The 17,465-nt window shown below is 36.0% G+C and overlaps 6 protein-coding genes across 9 annotated transcripts; 3 read left to right on the top strand and 3 right to left on the bottom strand.

The window, feature by feature from the left end:
- The first annotated feature begins 568 nt into the window (after positions 1–568).
- Positions 569–2,381, top strand: LOC114517693. The gene is made up of 4 exons (XM_028537495.1): positions 569–727; positions 1,055–1,529; positions 1,778–1,846; positions 2,058–2,381. The coding sequence occupies exons 2-4, from the start codon at positions 1,082–1,084 to the stop codon at positions 2,078–2,080; spliced, it is 540 nt and encodes a 179-aa protein (XP_028393296.1). The 5' UTR covers positions 569–727; positions 1,055–1,081; the 3' UTR covers positions 2,081–2,381.
- Positions 2,382–2,906: 525 nt separating this feature from the next.
- LOC114520515 (serine beta-lactamase-like protein LACTB, mitochondrial) lies at positions 2,907–6,702 on the bottom strand. The gene is made up of 9 exons (XM_028540811.1): positions 6,667–6,702; positions 6,313–6,557; positions 5,967–6,210; positions 5,619–5,819; positions 5,447–5,514; positions 5,147–5,379; positions 4,842–5,023; positions 4,589–4,750; positions 2,907–4,373 (listed from the first exon to the last, which is right to left on the bottom strand). Exons 2-9 carry the CDS (start codon positions 6,493–6,495, stop codon positions 4,180–4,182), a joined length of 1,467 nt encoding a protein of 488 aa, XP_028396612.1. The 5' UTR covers positions 6,496–6,557; positions 6,667–6,702; the 3' UTR covers positions 2,907–4,179.
- LOC114519531 (histamine H2 receptor-like) lies at positions 3,030–3,992 on the top strand. Its single transcript, XM_028539679.1, has one exon. The coding sequence runs from the start codon at positions 3,030–3,032 to the stop codon at positions 3,990–3,992; it is 963 nt and encodes a 320-aa protein (XP_028395480.1).
- A 31-nt stretch (positions 6,703–6,733) lies between the features above and the next one.
- On the top strand, positions 6,734–10,261 carry LOC114520498 (KAT8 regulatory NSL complex subunit 2-like). Of its 3 annotated transcripts, none has more exons than XM_028540801.1 (8): positions 6,734–6,779; positions 7,179–7,404; positions 7,537–7,721; positions 7,985–8,090; positions 8,274–8,440; positions 8,567–8,797; positions 9,074–9,263; positions 9,373–10,261. In XM_028540801.1, the coding sequence occupies exons 1-8, from the start codon at positions 6,740–6,742 to the stop codon at positions 10,118–10,120; spliced, it is 1,893 nt and encodes a 630-aa protein (XP_028396602.1). In that variant the 5' UTR covers positions 6,734–6,739; the 3' UTR covers positions 10,121–10,261. The 3 variants fall into 3 exon arrangements, with proteins under 3 accessions (XP_028396602.1, XP_028396593.1, XP_028396586.1); XM_028540792.1 differs by having other exon boundaries at positions 7,988–8,090; positions 8,564–8,797; positions 9,373–10,260; XM_028540785.1 differs by having other exon boundaries at positions 8,564–8,797; positions 9,373–10,260.
- LOC114520535 (protein FAM221A-like) lies at positions 9,880–13,088 on the bottom strand. Of its 2 annotated transcripts, none has more exons than XM_028540839.1 (7): positions 12,998–13,088; positions 12,197–12,370; positions 11,685–11,943; positions 11,022–11,196; positions 10,764–10,903; positions 10,322–10,398; positions 9,880–10,016 (listed from the first exon to the last, which is right to left on the bottom strand). In XM_028540839.1, exons 1-6 carry the CDS (start codon positions 13,066–13,068, stop codon positions 10,324–10,326), a joined length of 894 nt encoding a protein of 297 aa, XP_028396640.1. In that variant the 5' UTR covers positions 13,069–13,088; the 3' UTR covers positions 9,880–10,016; positions 10,322–10,323. The 2 variants fall into 2 exon arrangements, with proteins under 2 accessions (XP_028396640.1, XP_028396633.1); XM_028540832.1 differs by lacking the exon at positions 12,998–13,088 and adding an exon at positions 12,704–12,924 and having other exon boundaries at positions 9,881–10,016.
- Positions 13,068–17,446, bottom strand: LOC114520525 (protein fuzzy homolog). Its single transcript, XM_028540821.1, has 13 exons — positions 17,348–17,446; positions 16,813–16,937; positions 16,619–16,703; positions 16,425–16,493; positions 16,161–16,265; positions 15,911–15,999; positions 15,533–15,641; positions 15,346–15,372; positions 14,825–14,893; positions 14,460–14,566; positions 14,170–14,258; positions 13,773–14,010; positions 13,068–13,474 (listed from the first exon to the last, which is right to left on the bottom strand). The coding sequence occupies exons 1-13, from the start codon at positions 17,423–17,425 to the stop codon at positions 13,423–13,425; spliced, it is 1,242 nt and encodes a 413-aa protein (XP_028396622.1). The 5' UTR covers positions 17,426–17,446; the 3' UTR covers positions 13,068–13,422.
- Positions 17,447–17,465: the final 19 nt, after the last annotated feature.

The raw sequence follows: 17,465 nt of genomic DNA, 5'->3' as shown, positions 1-17,465 counted from the left end.
TTTAGAGAGAATTCACAAATAAATACATGCAAACAATTGATTCATGAAAACTCACTGACATACACAACTATGCAATTATAATCCAATGACTATATATAAATATATAAAATGTTTTACAAAACAAGTCTTTTAATTTGTTCAAAAGCTGTATGTATATTGCCCAATACGATTTCCTATTCATGCCACGGTAACAATCACTAAAACAGGAAATCTTGTATCTTGTAACTATGTATAGTCTGAAAAGTGCTTCAAACTGCTAACAGGAATGATGACGAGAATCTCCCTAGTTTCCCCTCATATAATGTCATATCAAAGAATATGCAAACAAAATGTTTATCCGTAAAAAACTCTACAGCCTGTTTTGTCTGTTTACAGAAATCGATTTTTCGATGGTGTAGATAGTCACTTCTGGCTGGTAAGGGCAATACATATTCCCAGATGGTTTTACCCCGCTCTACATTAAAAGAGTGGGATAGTGAGGAACTGCATGTCGATGCTGACGTAAACGTTGCTCTCGTGTTTTCCTGATTGTACTTCTTATACATAAATATATGAGGTTTCCTGATTCTGAGAGTATATAAAGAACAGTCCAATATAGAAAATGAACATAACAGCTAAGAGTTGGTATATAAGGAAGACTTACAGTGCCACGCAGTGAGAATAATCATCGTGCGACAGTGTGACTCTATATTCAGCGTCATTCAGTTAGATATAAAGAAGTCAGGCGGTAAGTAGCTGCAGACTACAGTATTTCTTCAATGCTTCTCATGCCCGCTGTTTTGCAGTTTCATGTTGTTTAGTATAGCAAATTTTTAAAGGCTCTTTGATCTCCCTACACAGGGCTCCGCGCTCGCGGAACATGTCGAACTTCGTATTTTTACACGTAAAAAAACACCGCATTTTAAAATATAGAGTGTATAACTATAGCTATCCGGGAGCTTTCAGGAATTGTATAGCTATAGGGCAACGTTGCGTAGAGACTTTAGCATATATATAGAAGAACGAGGGAATGTTTTTTCCTAAGAAATTATATCATTGTTCCTATTCCATATAGATTACAGTCTATACCTTGATCAGAAAGATGTCAGGTAGCATAAATGGTGCGTTTGCATTACTGGCGTTGCTCTGCCTTGTTCATCACAGTTACCAATGCAGTCCAGGGCCAGACTACAAACCACCCACAATCGCCGAACTGACCCAAAAAGCCCCTATTGTTGTTCGAGGTTTTGTTGTTAAAAAAGGCAAAGACATCAATCGTTTCGAAGCTTGTCTATATATTTCTCACGTCTATAAAGGTGCACGAGTGAAGAACTACATTTGTGTATCAGGTTTTGGGTCGTCAGCTGCCTGCTTGTCAGAGCCTGGCTATGGAACAGAATACTTGTTCTTTTTAAACCGAAAAGTAGACCATAAGTTAGGAACAGGGTACGAGGCTCGTTATGATTCGATACATTCAGCTGTACAAGTGTTCGGGAAGGACTCAGAAGATGGTATCAGGGATGGAAAATGCTGCCCACGTACATTGAAAAGTAAGTTTCTTCACGGACTAGGATATGCCTTGTGATTTTGAGCAATTTTATAGTGCATGGATATGGCAAATTTGATGCTGTATATTTTGACCAATAACATAGCAATTTAACCGAATTTCTATCATTGAAAATAATTATAGTTGGAGGGGGGGAGGGTGTCCCATCCCCCACTAACACGCATGCTCTCCAGCATGCAACTAAAAACACATTAAGTTTGTTTCTATACTAAATTCTTATTCTACATGTAGATTGTAACAGTTTTCGACTGTTTTGTTCGCGAGGATATTGCGGCCATAGTAAATGCCGCTGTACTAGAGGTTTGTAAGAAGTTCAGTATTATTTATGTTAGATATTAAACATTTTATACCGCCCTATTTTATGCAGATACATTTCACTGGTCCTCGTCCTGGACCTTGAGTCTGTAATATACGTAAATATAAAAGGTCTTTTGGCATTGGATTCCATGTAGATATCCAATCGTTAATTTTTTGCCACGCCTTCACTTTTTATTTCCGTTTTCAACTATAGGTTTGAAATACCGAAAAGTATGATATGCTTGGATGTTCAAGGCTCATTCTTCCAATGGAACTCGTCAGTCATAGTTTTAATAATACTCAAATGGATTAGATTTTTAGTACAGATACAATAGGAATAAATACGTTATTTGCAAATGTTTTTATTTTAATGAAAATTAGCGGTGAATATTGACTTGATATTAAGTCATAAGTTATATTATAGTCAATAGTATATAGATGATTTATCATATTAGTGTGTGGATCTGATCTGTGTAGACGAAATAGCTATATAGCAATTTTATAATAGCAATTTTATATTTTAAATGAATGAAATTTTTTTTCATACGTTTTCCCTTGGCTTATACAATGCAGTTGCAACAGCTGAAAGCTAACAATTCTTTTCCAGATTTCATTTTTGATTCAAATTAATCTTGATGCACGAGTCGGTTTTTATTACTAATTTGTCGATATAGACTATTTGACAAATACGACTAGAACAAATATGGCCGAGACTTACAGGAGAATCAATCCTTTTGTCCTTTGAAATTCTGTCTATGACTATGACTTAAGGGATGTACTGCATATATATGACCAAGCATATACCCGGACTTAAGAATTTGGTGAACAGATGACTGTTGTAGAACAATATTGATTTCTAAAAAAATATAGAAATGTCCCATGTTTCGTGCCCATGCAGGCAACGGGTAATACTGAATTATTCAAACCGTCAAAGATATTATTGGCAAGACTACCGGAGAACGGCTGAAATTAACAGGGTCTAATTCAAAAATCCATGTTTGATTGGAAGCCCGCTTACTAGATATTGAATAAAACATGTCGTGTTTGTCGTGACCTGATATTAAATTAATGTCATAATGACACAACTGCTATTATAACCGTTTGTAGAACATCGTTGTTTCAAAAGAATTTATTTAGACAGCACTTTTAGTTGCAGGTGCTCATTGCTTATGATCATGAGAAAAAAATGGAGAATCATCTAAACGCAACTATAACATTTAACGTCACACCAGTCACTTCTTTAAAAAATGAGATATTTAGTGTAGGGGACATCGTTCATTTAACTCTCTACAGTTTGCTGTTCCTGATTGTCATCGTTGGAAACACTTTTGTGATCCTCGCCTTCAAACTGAACTACAGATTGCGTACTGCTACAAATATTGGCCTAGTCAGTTTGGCGTTTAGCGATCTCTTGGTTGGTTTAATTTCAATTCCTCTTTGGATTTTCTTGCATATATCTTTTAATGAAAAGCACATTCGCCCCGCTTACTATCATGGTCTTTTCCTACTGTTTGATGTATTAAATGGATCAGCGTCCATCTTTCAGCTGACAGCTATTTGCATTGAAAGATGTTTCTCTATAGTGGCTCCAATACGACACCGTTCATTGCCACGGACTTTTCACTATCGCGTTGTGTTGGTGGTCTGGATCCTAGCGTCAGTGTGCTCTGTAACGTCTTTTCTTGCTTTTACAGGTCTCATTGATTATCGCTGGTATATGAAATCTATTGTAATAATATGCTTCATAATTCCTTTGGTAGTAATGACAGTATCCTATTCCTGGTTATTCCGCACTGTTAGAAAAAGGAACTCGATTTTCCCGACGAGTAACCTGTCATTGAACTGGACGTCACAACGTAAAACTATAATAACCATATTGATTGTGACAGGACTATTTGTTATAGCTTGGTCACCCACGTTTATCTTTACTCTGTTATTGCAAACTTTGTCTAAAAGTGACCTTCTTGTACTAAATAATAACGTGCATATCAGGCGTATTCCTAAGTGGATGCAGTATATGAACAGCGCTTTGAACCCTTTGGTATATGCCTACAGAAATAACGATTTTAAGACCACCTTTAAGAGGATGACTCTCTCAATCATGAGATGCCAGGCTTTTCAACAGGTTTGCCGAAGAACAACATCGTAACGAGTATTGTTGCTTATTCTTTCGCTGATTATCGTATACAAGCAATTTGTTTCAGCCAAAAAGATCCATATTTAATCCCTCGAACGTATGGAAACAGCCTGGCAGCAGACAGGACATTAAAAAAAGAGATCTTGGACTTGATTGTTCATTTTTTGAAACTACACAATCAAGCCGTTATATTGTAGACTTATAAATCTTTCTTATAACTATTGAACAGTTGAGCAATTTTTAGGGCAGATTTTCGTAAATTTACATCCCCAAAATTTACAACGATCGCTACGACAACACCATTTGGTGGTGGAACATCTCTTGTGACGTCATATGCGTCCTTTACGGAGCTTGGTAGCAATAAGAGAATACTGCTCGCTCCCACAGCTGCCCCTGAAGAAAATGATACAAAATATCAACATATAAAAACAAGATAGATAGTATCATGCAGTTTGTTCAGCAACAGTATACGGAATGCTATACAAATGTCTTCGATTAATAACGTGTATATACTGTATCTTGATAATACTTGTATACATGTGTTTATGGAACATTCAAAAGAGAATTTGATCAATGTGAATGCATCAGAAATAAAGCAAAACATTTACCAGCATGAGCAATTGCTCTGGGCTGATCCCTACAGCAACCATTTTGGTGTTTCTTTGGAAGTATCGCCCATCCTAGGCCATAGCCCCAATCACTATCAATTTTCCCTTCATTGTTTTCAACTATTGTCCATGATAACCTCATACTTTCTGGAGACAATATTCCTAGAGAATATTCTTGTGAGACTTTTGCAAAGAAACTCCTTCAATAGTGATACTGGTCACTGATACTGATAACTGATAAATGAGGACAAACCTGGTAGTAAACTATCCTTGGCTTTCCCCTGATAATCCCCAACTTGACTTGCATAAAGCATTGCATTTCCAAACTTAATTAGATCTTCAGTTGTTGATATAAATCCTCCACCAGCCCATTTATAACAGTTGTCAACATACGGGACATTGATTAATTGACCTTTCCCATTTCTCACGTAAAATCTGTTTAGGATGGAGCAACAAGATGGAAAGTACAGCATGTCAAGTGCCATATAGCATAGCATTGATCATTATACTGTTAGGGATAATATATATTTACAAGGACTACATCATGATATTTCTTACCTAGCTCTTCCATAAACAAGGTTCTGATGAAGCTCAGCTTGAGTATTGGTCATGCCAATATCTTTGAATAGTTTATTCATGTAAGGCAAGAACTTCTCCTTAGCCGCACTTTCAATAACTGCACTAAGCAATGTCCAGCCAAAGGTTGTATACAGAAACTCTGAGCCTGGTTCATGCACTAAAGGGTCATCTTTGAAAAGGGACAATGATTTCTGAACACTATCATAACATTCCTATGAAAAGAAACTCACAAGATATACTAGCTCATACACTAACAAGTAGTTAATGAAGGTTATTTACCTTCATGTAGTACTCAGGTTTCTCAAATTCTAACATCTCTTTGTTTGTTTTCCTTTTCTTTTTATCATCTGAAGTGAAGGAAATTATAATCAGAACATTCTGCAACATAATTAATCTAAATGAAATTAGAAGTTATTTTCAGAAGTTAAATATATATCCACGGTTGATCTACCTTTCGTTTTATAAGTTGGAATGATATTTTCCTCATCTTTGTTGATTTTTTTATGATAATGTCGTATACCACTCCGATGACAAAGTAAATGACAAATTGTAATCACACATGGTTTTGAATTGATTTGTTTTTCAGGAAAGCTAGGTACGTATTTCTGTACTGGATCATCCAAGTTCAATTTTCCTTCCTCTACAAGTTTCACTATCACAATAAAAGAAGTGGGATGAATTATGGACTATAAAGGGCTCAAAAACTGGCTTAAAATGAAAAAGGGGCTGGGGTGGTGTTAACTATTCAATGTAGGGCGGACATGACCTATAAGAATATATAAGTACTATGAGCCCTTACTGGCTGCAGTTGCTGTCAGGGGCTTGCTTATACTTGCTATCCTCATTACAGTGTTAGGTGTACAAGGAACATCATTTTCAACATCTGCATATCCAAATCCTTCACTCCAAACAATCTTTCCATCCACACTAACACCGATTACAAGGCCTGGACTTCCACTTTCTTCCTTTACCTTCTTAATTAATGACCTTGCCTTTCTTATCAAAACTTCATTTGTGTCTGAAATACTATCAGCATTTTGAGCCTAAACAAGAGAACATTAAATCCAGATAACCTTTCCTCCTCAAATATCCCATATCTCTACATACTCTAGTCTTACATAATTAATACTCCAGAGTTTTTTTACCTTGACAAATTGTCCTGATAAATAGATGTCATCATTTTGGCTAATTTGAGGTTCACAAATGCAAGAATCAAATAGACGTTTTTGACCACCATATTTAAACCCATAATGAGTGATTCCAACACCAAGTACAAAAGCACCAGCACCAATGAATGCACCCGACAATTGACGCACTTTGCTTCTCATATTCGAATTTCGTCTCACCTGTTTTGTTGTTTTGACACAAAAATAGAAAACCCACGAACTTGCTAAAATGATAAAAAGTTTACAAACTTTCAACAACAACGTTACTTCTAATTATGCTTCACAAACTTCGGTCGAAATATATGGGAAAACAAATGGTATGGCTTTCCAGACCTCAGCTCTTTTCTTTATACTTTATTAAAATTTTCCGTTCCGGGAATCCGGGGGTCGGATCATCATTTTCAAGATGGCGGACGGCGAAGAAAACGTGGATTCGATGGAAACAGGTTTGTTGAGTTTTTTCCCCCATTAGCTTCATAAGAAATACTTTGATCTATGATAATTTTAGACTTTTAAAAACGTGTGTTCCATATTTATCGAGAAATGCTAAGGAGAAATTAATAATTATGTTATGTTAATATGTTTCATCCTTTGACTCTTGACTGCATGTGTTTCACCTGATATAATTTAATACGAGACTGCAGATGTGGATGAAAGAAGATGAAACTATGTTTTTCAATTCCAATTACTTATTTTGTATGACACTGTGATGGTAGTGCTAGTTAAGCCAAACAGAATTTCCTAAAAGCATGTGAAAAAGTCGGAAATTGATCTTTATATAAATTATATTTACTATACATTCCTCAAGATGTGTTTCTGTTGATATTGTTTTATTCCCCTCCCAGATTCAGCAAGTGAAGGGAAAGGTGAAAGCCCACCAAAAAGGCCGGACAACCTGTGTTGTTACTCACAAAAAGAGTGTGATTTAGAAAAACTGAAAGGGTTTGACTTTTGTCACAAACATATTCTTGAAGACAAAGCGAGTCCATTCAAGCCTTGTGATTTTGTTTCAAAGACAAATGGAAAGAAGTGTGCAAATCCAGCACCAAAACTTGCTGATGGTCAAAAGACGTGAGTACATGAACTTTATCCACCAATGCTGAATTTGTCAAACTGGATTTCACTACAGTGGTATTAGTATTTGTTTTTGCCATTTGATGGCAGCAGATTGTAGTGTTTTACAGTATGCTTACTGGTTTTCAGTTACTGTCTTCTTCACACACGGGATTCAGAGCTTAGAAAAGTTCTGGAAGCAAAAACAAAGAAAAAGAAAAGAAAACTGAGTGGACAGCAGGATGAACAACCTAAAGCACCAACATCAAAACCTGGTCCAGGTCGTCCTGCTGGAGTAAGGAATTATACAAAAAGACCAAAAGTCCTAGACTTAGGTAGTTATACTCATATCATTTTTAATATATACCTTCATAGCAAGTTTTTTAGAACATACCACCTTTTACTGGTTAAATAATATCTTACATGAAATAACTAAATCTTGCAAAAAACATTTGTGATAAATAATTGATTTAAATTGGCTACTAAAATAACTCATTCCCAACTTATCTATATGTGTATTCTAATACTGTATATGATTTAAATTGGCTAGTCAATCCCAACTTATCCCACATGTGTATTCTAATACTGTATATTTTAGCAGGAGAATACAGACGAGATGATGTGTTAAGAGTTGAGAGTTCCTGGCATGGTGATTATGAAAGTGATAGTGAATCGATAGATAATGAAATGGATGATCCGTTAAGGTATCAGATAGTACACACATGGATTCAATGCATGAATTAGGATTGTATAGAAATATAAATATCTACCGAATCTTAAATTTTTTTCCATATATTTCAATTGAAAACCTTTTCTCCTGGCATAACCTCCTCTGTCCGAAAGATTAAACTAGACTATTTGCAAAAGACATTTGAACTTTCTTCCAGACATGCAGGTGTTTGGACTGCTGAAGAAGTAACAAAGGTGTGTCGTGACAAACTGCTGAGATTAAGATCGCTATATATGTCTCAGTTTGAAAGATTAAAACATGTCTATAAGAACAAGAGGAGAAAGTATCTTCTAGCCACTGGGGCTAATGAAGAAGGTGTAACAGGTAATTGATAGCAATTATCATCTTTGGATTTCATGATTTTGGATTTCGCAGGTTTAGTTTGGCATTCGTATGTTTAGTAGACCCTGTTCTGTTCACGAGCGTTATCACTTATTTTGATTATAGTAGGTGGAAGAAACGGAACAAAACCAAACGAGTCTCTTTCAGCTATGCACATTGCTAGCAGATGTTACAACAAGCGGTACAGAAACGATGCACTTCTGCAAAAGCAAAGCAAAGAAAAACGGTTAGGAACGACATCGCGAAATCAGATTTTGCCCCATCAGCGTTGTGGTCACTACACCGATGGGAATCGTTGTACATCAAAAATTGTCCCTTTTGCGAAATATTGTTTGAAACGTATCTTATTATACACTGTATGTAGTTTTTTTCAAAGGCATATAATAATCCTGAGTAATCAAATGTAGTGCATCCGTCGCCTCGTGATAAATAGTTTGCGAGCTGTCGGACGTATAACATTCCCTAATTGAATTGTTTTTTGTCCGAAGATACCAACATATGGTATTTCAGTTAAAACTATGATCATTGCCATCGCCTTGTAATTTCGAAGTTCATTTAGGTCATTTCAAATAAAATATTATTGTTTAAAAAATTACATCCTTAACCAGTATGAAGATATCTGTCACGACACAAACCAACAATTATTTCTGCCATGCTCACAAATGATTGGCGCTGAACAAAGTTGTGGTGCGGCCGTCCCGAATGTTTCAAATCATGAAAGATGTATACTTCATCTTCCACACACAAGTGATTTATCTGTGGTTGATTTGGAACAAGAGCTTCAGCAGGCTCAGGAACGGCAAATGTAAGTGTGAAATACGTTAAACGTCATTTAAGTTTACAGCTGGAAATAGTAAAATGGAACATTGATTTTAACATATTTCTACGTAACTTATACAGACATGTCTTTTTAGAATCAAGGACAAAGAAATCGAAGGGAGACGAAAAGCTGCTTTGGAAATTGCAAAATCTGAAGCACTTGCTGCTGAGCGCGGGAAGAAACCCGAAGATTCAAAAACCCTTGGTACATCTTCCACGCCTACTACACCACAAACCAACGTACCTGAATCACAACAAAAGGAAACGCCACCAACAATGCCTAACTTTCCATGCAAACTCTCTGGATCCCCTGTAACCAATCTTCAGATTAAAATTCAACCAGAAAAACAACCAGAAATCGTGTGCAAAAATTTGGTCTCCTCCATAGCACCAATGACAACCCAACATGATAGCAAAGTTGGTAATTCAGTAACCCCATCCACAACTAGTACTACAAGTACAGCTGGCGTGTCATTGACAACTAGCGGACCATCTGATGTCAACACCTCATCTATCCCTTCTAAAACACACGATAAACCTACCAATAAGGTTGCCCCTCAGCAACCTCTGAAATCGTCTATTTCAATGAAAAGCATGGACACTGGTCCAGTCACTGACCCAAATCCTCCTTTACCTTCAGCAAATAAAGCCAGTGGTTCTTTAAAAAGTAGCCTTATCGCATCTTCAAATACTAAACAAACACCAATGCTTGTCGATTCCTCAGTCAGCAGCAAAGAACCTGCAATATCAGAAGTTTCGAAATCTAGCGTTCACTCTGAGAATATTAACAAGAATATTAACATCTCTGACGGTGGGAGCATTGGAAATCCGTCAAAGCCTTGAGAACGATTAGTTTTCGGGTAAAATCAATAGGCTACGACGATGTATATTAATTCGTGTTATAATACCATTTGTTATAAAAGAAATCAAACTTTTGTTTCTTTGAGTATTCACAACACGTGGAAAATACATCTATCATTTCCCCCATTATTATCACTTTTATACAATTATTTATACATATTTTGTCAGAAATATTTTCACAACCTTTAGCGTTTTCTTGATTGCAACGATTTTGGCTTTGCTTGTGTTCTTGCCCTTGCTTGTGACTTTTCTGCTTTCAACTAAAATTTGAAACAAAATTACATAATATACGTAATACATATAGAAGGGGGGTCAAGACAATTCTAGCTCGATTTCCATTTTTCCAATCTTGTAAGTAGGAGAAAATATTTAATTCTAACTAACTCTAAATTTTTCGTGTGTTCGTACTTCTTAAATTTATATTTTAGGGCGGGTTTCCACCGATTTCCACTAGGTGTAATTTTCCCATCGGCATCGAAATGAATTTCATGCCTAATTTTCGTTTCAATCGGCTGAGTGAACCCGCTTGACCGCTTCGGTTAAGTGGTTACAATAGAAAAAAATCGTTTCGTTTGATCGAAAAACTCCGCCTACTGGAAAACAGCCTATATGGGTAAGGGCGTACCCTCTCTTGATAGCGTTTTTCAAAGTATGCCATATCAGCTTCTTCTTTAGTCATTCCCGGTTTCTGGATGTCTTTCATTTCTTCCAAGGATAACCGAGCCATATCCGAGTGAACTCGTAAAAATGGATGGTCGTCCGGCCCTACACGTTAAGAAATCTTCATACTGTAAGCGAGCGAGTGCTTACTTATATAAGCACCGATATTAAGATATGGTCATATAACCAGCAATCGTAAGGTTGCAAATGAATGCTCACATACCAACTGGTTTTTCAAGAAATTCTTTAGAGGGAGCACCAATGCCACTATCATCTAATCTCATGTAACCTTCTGCCAATGAACTAAATCCTGTGAGACCGCCCATAGCAGCATATGGTACATCATGACCTACTGGGTGACCTCGTGCTTCGCGTTCTGATTTTGTTTCAATTACAGTCTGTGAAAATGGAACATAAGAAATTATTTGTACAGAATACTAATTACTGGGCGCTGGGGTATAGACTAATTTATACAGTCCAATATAACCAGGAAGCAGCGTGGCAGCGTCTTCAAATGACTTTTTCTTACTAATTCTCCTGACGAAGGCCCTCAAGTGGAAATGTCAAGAAGTGTTCTTGTCTATTTTAGGCATTTGTTATACCACATTTGATGCTAATTTATACAGTACTTGTCCCAAAAATGGCCTGAATGTTTTCATAGGAATGAAAAACACGTACTTGAAACGAGACTCCTATGCCATATGTATGTCATAAAAGTATCAAGAAGGCTGGTTGATAGAGCAATGAAAATGTTCATTCTAAGCAATATACTAGCATACTGGAGTGACTTTTCAGCTTTCACATACATCACAAGGAAAATTCCTTCTATAGGTGACAGGTGCATGAACAACATCATACAGTATGGGTTTCTAGATTTAGTCAATACCTTATGTGAATGTGCAGGATTACCACAGCTACAGGTAAAAGCACTCCAAAACTTTTTACATGAACATCCTTTAAGACATTTATACGGCTTTGTTTCAGAATGGTCGTCAGCAAAATGTTTACAGGTGCAGCGTATTGGTTGGGTACCATTGAGTGGTACATAATGATAGCTGGAACATCGACAACCTGATACACGGCATGGAACACGAATTGGACGAGTACTTGGAATTTCATCAAAATCTGTCTTGTGTTGTTTGTACCTACAGTACGCACACAAATGATAGGTTAGTTGGTTGACAATGCAGTGAGCTTGGGCAATGCAAAAGGAAAATTATGATGCAATTAAGCTACATATTCAATCTCTCCTAGCACGGTAGCACCTGCACTCACCAAGAGAGCCCAGTCCAAAACCATTATATATTATTACCTTATATAACTCTAGATATTATCTTATATGTTTAAAATGGTTTTGCCATTCATAATTTTGGACCAAACATCACATATTGATTTTACCTGTGCTTACAAAAACAAAGTGTTTCTGGACCAACTTGTTTACAATCCATTCCACCAGGCTCTGTCCAGCTTACAAACAAACGGTTCTTAATTCTCTTTGGTACAACCGTTTTCTTGTAGTTCTCATATTGCTCTGGAGTGAAGAGAACCCCTCTATCATCATCCCCAACAACTCTTTGAAAGGGATTAAAAATATATATTTAACCTTTGTAGCAAGCTCAATTTATGAAGGCAAATGTACAATTTATTAGGTTGTTGCAACATGTTACTATGGTTATATATACATTTATAGTGTCAATTTATACTGGGTTAATTTAATACTTCGCGGCCTGAACTGAATTGACGTGACCTTAAAACAACCTAAAATAATTTCTATCTGGAATTGCATTGTCAGAAGTGCATCAGCGTATAATATAATATAGACCAAAATAAACTTTTGTATTTAGTGATACTATATAGCCTACTATGCTCGTTAATTTTGAAGGAAAACTTGAATTTCAATCTCACCTTCGATATTCAAGATATTGGTCTATAGATGCACATGCAGAGGCATCTAACTTTAGATGAACCTGATCCTGGGACATTGTTTTGTTGTTTTTTAAGAGGTTTAGAAAATCATTGCGACGAAAAGACAATATTTTTGCGTGGATAGCAACAATGCACGCAAAAAGTTTCAAAACAAAACTGCGCTGCACCGTAATTTATTTGCATATAAATGTAACCGCTGAACTGAATTGAAAAGTGCTTTTTAACTTTTTTCCACTGAGTAGAACCATGGATAATAAAATCACTTTTAACTACCTTTTTACTATCGATGGTAGAACTATATTAGTAATAGTATTATTACTAATGTTTTCATTGTAAGCATCCATTCCTACAATAAATCAGTGAGCAATCCTACTTAGCCACACCGAGTTCCAAACACCGGGTAGCAAACCACGGTTGCGAATTGTGGCGATTCATATTCAGATATTCGCAGATTAAAGTCGCATCATCCTGAACAGGTGTACTGTGAGCAGAGGATCTCCTGAGACTGAGTGCTTTAATCGGTAGCCACATCATCGCCTTGAAGCCAAAATTTTTTTGGAAAGTTTAACCATATTTTCGAGTAAAAGAACGCCAGTTGACGAGTCGTAAGACCACGGCATGTCTCTACTCTAGACGGCTTGCGGGCGAACGCCGAACTTTGCCTCAACAAGCGTAACAGAACAATGGCCATTAACTTGCTAAATTAAATGATCCTTTGTAAGAAGATTTAATGTCTCTTCTGTTAACATTCTAAAAATGGAAGACAAAGCTTCTATACCGACAGTTTGCATGACAAATGGAGATGCTTCAGATTAGACACTTTTGTGCACCGGTTATTTTGGGTTGTTGTACCTACCTAAGGCTAAGGCGTGTTCTAATTCAAATTAATAGCTTGGATTAGAACTTTAGAAATTATATTTATACTGCTTAATCTAATAATCTTTATAATAATTTGATTCATTGAATAGTGGCTAAGATTTAGAATTAGAGGTGGGAATGAAGAAACCTAGGTTTGGTTCAAAGTGTGGCATGGGAACATGCTTCTCACCTTAGTGCATACGTCGGAACATTGCACGCAAACAACAGGAAAAGTTGGTGCGTTTCATTTCTCAGTGCATACGCCTTATAGTCAGCGGCACATTGATAGGTTTCCATGGCATCATGCGTGATATCCATGTCTGCATATTCTGGCAGGTCTTCCGTGGTAAGTGAGCAGGGGAATAGTGATCCGACCACAGACTTATAGAAGGATGTTAAAAGTGATTTTCGACGTGGTCTAGTGAGATCTATTAAAAAGAGTAAGAGTATATTAATAAATACCAGTTTTTCTCTCGGTTACTATAAGTTTTATTGGCGTGTACGAAATCGTGGTTGAATGTGGAGGTAAGCCTTATCCGTTACAACAGAGGACGAAAGAATCACTAGAAGAAGCAATCTTTTAGTACCTTGGTTTGCCTGATTATTGATGGAGTGCACGCCTCCAGGAAAGACACTGCATAAACATTTTCGTTCATCGGTATTAACCAAAATAAAACTATATTGCAGAAAGTAAATGAATATCCTTCAACTCATTTGGTATTCATATTTAGTCAAAGTTTCCATGAAAAACTATTCTGCCCACAATCTGTACCCAAGTGCAAAAGAAATTGAAATTAAAATATATACGCTGATATATCTGGTCAACTATACAACAAACGTTTTATATTCTTTTTTCATATTTTTTTTTCATACTTACCCTAGTATTCCATTATCCAATGACATATTAGGTGTCAGATTTCTGGGATGAGAACGAAGGCATTGCTTAAGCGTATCCATTGCGGGATTCCAATAGTTAAATAAGAGCTTGAAAATATATAGACAATATACTAGTCTTCAAAATATAGGTGCATATACGAACCAGCATGAAATTACGTTCTATCGTAAACAGTTATGCAGAAATTCAGCCCATCTCTATGTATACTTTGTAGGCTCGTGACTAAAAACTTCCACAAAAACGAGACTCGTGTCAGTCACGGGGCAATAAGATTATATACCTGATCTCTATATGGGTGTATTGGATTCAATACCTTATCACTGACTAACTAATGACTGACTAATCACCTTCTGTTCAATTTCTTGCAAACTAGGATTTGGTCCACATATCACACAAACTTCTATGCCTTCAAGAATCTAACAAAAATCACCACAGTTAAGAACACCGCATACTGCTCATATTCAAATGAATCTGAAATTAGAGGGGTGGGGAAGTAGGTGCAGCCGTTCGTTGTGATTTTTTAAAAAAGGTTGCCATCCAGTTTCAAGGAATGAATTGTAATTCAGTAGCCAAGTAATGACTAATCTGCCTTGGACAATGAGCTACAAGGAATTATGGGATAATCATCTAGCAGAAAACCATCAGATACCAAAATCACCTAACAAAGAACACAATAAAACAAGTTTTCCCATGTTTTGCAAACACTCTCTAGTAAGTGTCAATAAAGATGTGCTCCTTAAACGAAATACTGCCCCCTTGAACGTTATGAAAGAAACGAGGCCACAGATATACCGTAACCTATTTTAAGTATTTGTTTTCAATGTAAAACTTAAGCTAAGGTTTATAACTATAAATATATAAGGCTCACCTGAAAAGTGACAAGTCTATGTGCAACCTAAACAAAGAAATTTTAAAACTAAGTTTGAATAACACCAATGAATTGAATTTTTTCCCTGTAAGTGCTATTCAAATGGCATCAGGAAAAATCTGGCAATATATGCATTTTCATTCCAGTCACAAAGTATATACAAGTTATTTAGAAAATTCTTCCGTACCTTTGGGCTGCCTTGTGGTAGAAATATGGGCATATCTCGAGATGAGCATTCTGGTTGAGAATGTATAGTAAGTGATAGCAAAACCAATTCTGTACTGCTCAATTCCCACCTAGAACACACAAATATAGTGAAAGTTTAACAAAACAATGATGACAATAACTGCACTTTTGCATAGTGTGCATGAGTAAAAAATGAAATAAATTAACCTATGCATAAAGATTCACCAATGCAAAAACAAATAAGTATTACATTTCACTAGAATGGTGGACTGGAATAAATGAAAAGACCAATACAATGCTAGTAGATCCTTAAAATAAAACATGACTATCTTATGTAGTTTTGTAAATGAGGAAAATATAGCATAACATATTCACATACCATCTCCCTGAAGCAACTGCAATTTTTCCCATCACTAGCAAACAACCAAATTCACTATTAACAGCTTCAACAAAAGCATCAAGGTATTCCTAAAAAGAACTCCACATTATAGCATTTAGTCAGTCAGATAATACATGGTCATGCCAATAACAAATAAATATGGCAAATAAAGAGATCTTCCTATGAAATATCTTGATCTTGATCAAAACTTATTTTACTGGTGCAAAACATGGCAATATAAACGACAAACCTGCAACACAGATATATCAAGACAAAGAATCACATCTACAGCCTGAGTAAGATAACCACAGAGATCACTTCCTTCCAAAATATGATCCACAACACTGTAGCACACCTATATACACACATATATATAATACACAGCATCAACAATTTACAAATTTACATTCTAGCAAATGTATCTGGTAATTTATTAAGTTCTTCTGTATGGATATATCAATAAATTCAGAATTAAATAACATGTAGTCAATCAAATTGTACTTAAAATAACTACCCGAAGATCCCGTTTTTGTTTTTCAACATTTTGTGCTGCTATAACACCATTTATACCAACATGGAACACCTACAAAAAAATAAATCAGGGTGTAATTTTATATAGTTATGTCTACAATTTAATCATATTTATAATATCAAAATTAGGAAAGTAGTATAGGAGTCAACCTATACCTCTACAGAAAAGAAACTCACTAGAGCGTTAAAGATGAGATCCAGAAGACTGAGAGCATGGATGTCACTTGAATCATCATTTGATGTAACAAGAATTAGCATAACACTTTAAAAGGAGAAAATGTTTAATTAGCATCTCTATTCTTAATTCTTGAAGAGCACAAACAACCTTGTAATGTATTCATTAAACCAAATTTTTGTTGTACTATCATTACCTATTGTGAAATATCCTCCACACAATTTTTGCATCACCTTGTGTGATAGTGTTGACAAGCTTCACATTTTGGTTTCTTGCAAACATATGAACACCATTTAAGGAGCCAAGCTTTGGAAATGGCAACTAAATTACACATGTACTAAAATAAATCATATGCAATAACAACTATCATATGCATAGTTATTGAATGTATACTGACGTTACAACTTACAAAGGCATTGGAAACAAGGAATGTAACTCATATAAGATCAGCAGACTTAATACGTTGTTCCATTTGGATTAGAAGCATGCTATTATATACTGAGTTTAAAGTTTGAATTTAAAGTTGCGTTGCAATTATTAACAGATTGAACTAATTGATATTATCGAACATATATGCACGATTGCACGTGCAAATGCGAAATGTACAACTTTGACGCAATGGATAACTTGCCCTTTTTCATACACATGCATCTATAAATATTCCATTTAAATCGTTCTGAAGGTATATACTTTACTTAGATGTTACAATTTTGCATGAATTCCCGCTATACCTGCGGCAAGTCTCCTTTGGTTCTTGTAAACAAAGGAATACCACCTTCTGCAGTCAAGGCAACCAAGTAGGACGCCATATTGGATTGACTCCAAAGGGAAAGGTCTGAGGTCAAGCTT

Source organism: Dendronephthya gigantea, unplaced genomic scaffold (assembly GCF_004324835.1).
Source record: "Dendronephthya gigantea isolate DGI-Jeju-01 unplaced genomic scaffold, DenGig_1.0 000000F, whole genome shotgun sequence".
In the NCBI taxonomy this organism is placed as follows: Eukaryota; Metazoa; Cnidaria; class Anthozoa; order Malacalcyonacea; family Nephtheidae; genus Dendronephthya; species Dendronephthya gigantea.
The sequence above is the reverse complement of the archived record's forward strand: the minus strand, read 5'-3'. Positions and strand labels throughout refer to the sequence as shown.

Coding starts and splice junctions, on each gene's coding strand:
- LOC114517693 (XM_028537495.1), top strand. CDS start 1,082: ATGTCAGGTAGCATAAATGGTGCGTTTGCATTACTGGCGTTGCTCTGC. Junction 1,530..1,777: donor CTGCCCACGTACATTGAAAA/GTAAGTTTCTTC, acceptor TTCTACATGTAG/ATTGTAACAGTTTTCGACTG. Junction 1,847..2,057: donor TAAATGCCGCTGTACTAGAG/GTTTGTAAGAAG, acceptor TTTCAACTATAG/GTTTGAAATACCGAAAAGTA.
- LOC114519531 (XM_028539679.1), top strand. CDS start 3,030: ATGGAGAATCATCTAAACGCAACTATAACATTTAACGTCACACCAGTC.
- LOC114520515 (XM_028540811.1), bottom strand. CDS start 6,495: ATGAGAAGCAAAGTGCGTCAATTGTCGGGTGCATTCATTGGTGCTGGT. Junction 5,515..5,618: donor TCCAACTTATAAAACGAAAG/GTAGATCAACCG, acceptor CCTTCACTTCAG/ATGATAAAAAGAAAAGGAAA. Junction 4,751..4,841: donor CAAGGATAGTTTACTACCAG/GTTTGTCCTCAT, acceptor AATATTCTCTAG/GAATATTGTCTCCAGAAAGT.
- LOC114520498 (XM_028540785.1), top strand. CDS start 6,740: ATGGCGGACGGCGAAGAAAACGTGGATTCGATGGAAACAG. Junction 7,405..7,536: donor CTTGCTGATGGTCAAAAGAC/GTGAGTACATGA, acceptor ACTGGTTTTCAG/TTACTGTCTTCTTCACACAC. Junction 8,441..8,563: donor TAATGAAGAAGGTGTAACAG/GTAATTGATAGC, acceptor TTTTGATTATAG/TAGGTGGAAGAAACGGAACA.
- LOC114520535 (XM_028540832.1), bottom strand. CDS start 12,780: ATGTCCCAGGATCAGGTTCATCTAAAGTTAGATGCCTCTGCATGTGCA. Junction 11,944..12,196: donor CTTTGTTTTTGTAAGCACAG/GTAAAATCAATA, acceptor TGCGTACTGTAG/GTACAAACAACACAAGACAG. Junction 11,197..11,684: donor ATCCTGCACATTCACATAAG/GTATTGACTAAA, acceptor CCATTTTCACAG/ACTGTAATTGAAACAAAATC.
- LOC114520525 (XM_028540821.1), bottom strand. CDS start 17,425: ATGGCGTCCTACTTGGTTGCCTTGACTGCAGAAGGTGGTATTCCTTTG. Junction 16,000..16,160: donor TTGATATATCTGTGTTGCAG/GTTTGTCGTTTA, acceptor AGTTCTTTTTAG/GAATACCTTGATGCTTTTGT. Junction 14,894..15,345: donor ATAGACTTGTCACTTTTCAG/GTGAGCCTTATA, acceptor GATTTTTGTTAG/ATTCTTGAAGGCATAGAAGT.